The following is a 3151-nucleotide window of genomic DNA, read 5'->3' on the forward strand; positions in this document are numbered from 1 at the left end:
GTGACGGCCGGTGGTGACTGATTTTCTGACTGATATGGAGCTAGGGACTGTCGCACCACAGAAGATCAGCGCGACTGGCGGCAAATCTCGCAGCGTCGTTGGAGTGTTGATCAATAATGTGTTTTGTGAGCGTTTAGCTCCGTGTCATTGTGCCAATACCACTGATGAGCTGAGCGCTCGTTCCATCCCGGCGATAAGCTGCTTCATATCGTTCAGTTTCCGCCGACGAAGATGTGTGTGTCATCTGCCAATCGGATGACAATGATGTTATTGGAAACGCAAGGGCTCGAGTTGTTGGCGAACGGCACGAATAAGATGCAACTCAGAGTGCCACCCTAAAAAAAACTCTGAATGGCTTGTGCCTTGGTTTGGACGAAAGGGGATATATTACATGTAGATTGTACCTTCATACAGGGAAATATAAGTGTTAGGCGGCAAAAGAGCTCACTTATGCATACATATACACACAGACGCACGTATATATATATATATATATATATATATATATATATATATATATATACAATAAAATCATGCGGTGTCTGATAAATCATACATCAAAATCATGCAGTGTCTGATATAAACACTATATTGTATGGTGTATTGATATATACACTATACACAAATCATCACCTTGTCTGTACATCGTGATAAACATTCGGGGGCTGGGGCCCTCACAAAAGAATGTAAACAGACACCCGTGGCGTTTTATGTCACTTTTGAACAAAATATTACCGACATGACTTGGGGAAAAAAATTACAAGTCATGGACCATCAAAGTCAGACGCTTCAAGTTTTCGCGTGTATATATGGATGGAAGATAAGCTATCTCAAGTTCACTATGCTCCGGATCGTTCAGACATTAATCCAGTAAAAAAACATCAGGAAACCGATACCCCGCTATCCAACGTTTTGTCGACGCAGCAAAACATATGACGCATCGCTTCTGCTAAGCTATTATCAAGGAATTGTGAGCACGGCTGCAAGTCGCTTAAACATAATTCCGTCTTGCATGTGTTCGCTTTGCAGTTGGAAGCACGCCTTTGTGGGTGCTGTTTCGGAACCCGCCTCTGTCATTAATGTCATAAATGGTAACGCGACTCAAAGCTACAATAAAGATAACACCCCTACTCCTCGAATTTGACAACCATCTAAACATAAGATCAAAGCAATCATTGAACCATCATCCAAATTATCTCTAGGCTTGAAATTGGGTCCGACACCAATTGCGACGTTTCCGAATCGTGATGCGCTCAAATTACATGTTTCTCACCCGATCCCGTCCTGTTCCTCGCCACCACCGCCTGGCGTTGTGGCCAGTACATCCGTCGCGCGCGCCGGCCGGGTCACGTGCAGCATGACGCCCTGCCCGCTGTCAGCAGTCGTGGCGCTCAGCTGCGCCGCGCTCGTCATCGGCCGCTTTTCCCGCCAGCCTGGCATCGTGTCGGGCCCCGCCGTCGCTCAGCTGTCGGCGCCCTCTCGCCTGATCTGCGCCGCCTGCTGCCGGTGGCGGCCCGGCTGCGGCGGCTTCAGCTTCGCCAGCGGCCACTGCCAGCTATTCGACGCGCTGTGTCCGGCGACGGTGCCGGCGCCGCAACCGGCAGGCAGCACGCCGGTCGAGTACGTGAGCGAAGAGCTGACGCCCTGCCCGGCCGGCTGGCAGCTGTTCGGCGACAGCTGTTACCTGCGGTCGTCCACGATGTCGGGTCTTGACTGGGAGGCGAGCCGGGCCGCCTACTGCGCGCGCGGCCCCTGCGCGGACCTGACCACGACCACGGACGTGGCCGAGGCCGCCTGGATACTGCATCACAGGCAGCCGGCCACCTTTCGGCGAGTACATTGGCATGCGCACCTGGGACGAGGGCACGTTCATCGATATCGACGGCTCGAAGCCGTCAGCCAAACCCGTGCTAGCCTTCAACGCGGCTACCGGTGTCGGCTGCGTCAACGTTCGCAAGGAATTCATCATGGATACGTTCGCGGCACGGCCGTGCACAGACCTGCGCAAAGGCTACATCCGCAAAGGTGCCGCGCCGCTGCCAAACGCGGTTGCCCTGCCCGGCTGACTGGCTCGGCCTGGACGCCTTCTGCTACGGCTACTTCTCCACCTGGGCCACCTGGCACATTGCCGCCCTTCTGTGCCCGGCGCAGCAGCCGGGCGCGCGGCTCGCCTCCTTCCCCTCCGCCGGCACGTGGAACATCCTGAGGGTGGTGATGCCAGTCACCACGAGCACAACACGTCGGCTTGCATCGGGCCTCCGACAGCAGCTTCCGCTCGGTGGACGGCACTGCCTGGAACATAACCTGGCTTGCCCGATGAGCCCAAGACTGGGCGTCGGCTTAGACTGCGTCGCCACCGAGCTGGCCGGGGCCAAGGTCATCCCATGCTCGGCCGCACACAGCTTCATCTGCCGTGTGCCTGTGCGTGGCTGCTAATCGTCCCGGTTCACGTGTGTAGCAACAGAGGGTGGACACGCCTCCCCCACACATACACAAGTTTCACGAAATGGGACTTTGTTCCTCCCATCTTTAAAATGCAGATGTTTCACACGTTTTCCCATTCCAGATGGCATTGTCAGGCCTGCATGCCCCCCCCCCCCCCCCGTCCAAGCGTGACTCCTCCAATCCTGGCTTGCGCCCTATGTCAGAGATGCGGTTTTACCCACACCCCCAGTCAGGGTCGCAGCATTGTGCTCCCCTGCTACCTGTGGCGCAAAGGTGTCCACGGAACTTGCACGGCTTAGGTTGGTGGTGCTGACTTAGGTTCAGGTTGGTGGTGATCGGGACTGTGAACTTGCAAGTCCTTGCAGCGAAGCACCTCTTAAAGGCACCATTTCACATTTGAATGGGATTTGGAAATGAGATAGACATGTTCATGACCATCCCCAGCAGTACACATCCATGTGCTTCTCGAGACTTCAGATCCTTCGTTTCTGAGCTATGTGCAGCACCGTGCAGCCTATGTCGCGCCGTCTACAGAAATATCCCCCAAGCTTGTATGACACCATAGAAATGTCACGCGAGTATCCCATGTCATCTGCCGTTTCGGGATCATGTTTAGAACGGCATACCCACTTCAGCATTCGTATATGAGGCGATGCAGCACCAAGTGTCGAAACCACATAAGGCAACTGGCTGACAGAAAAATTTA

General features: G+C 54.2%; 1 protein-coding gene across 1 annotated transcript; it reads left to right on the plus strand.

The window, feature by feature from the left end:
• Positions 1–1357: 1357 nt before the first annotated feature.
• Positions 1358–1890, plus strand: LOC119107412 (uncharacterized; the record flags this gene model as incomplete). The annotated part of the gene is given in 3 exon segments (XM_037230851.1): positions 1358–1502; positions 1605–1701; positions 1790–1890. Coding segments are annotated over 3 exon segments (343 nt in total), but the record flags the coding sequence as incomplete, so codon positions are not given.
• Positions 1891–3151: the final 1261 nt, after the last annotated feature.

This window comes from Pollicipes pollicipes, unplaced genomic scaffold, assembly GCF_011947565.3.
Source record: "Pollicipes pollicipes isolate AB1234 unplaced genomic scaffold, Ppol_2.1 Scaffold_2555;HRSCAF=2994_pilon_pilon_pilon, whole genome shotgun sequence".
Lineage (NCBI taxonomy): Eukaryota > Metazoa > Arthropoda > Thecostraca > Pollicipedomorpha > Pollicipedidae > Pollicipes > Pollicipes pollicipes.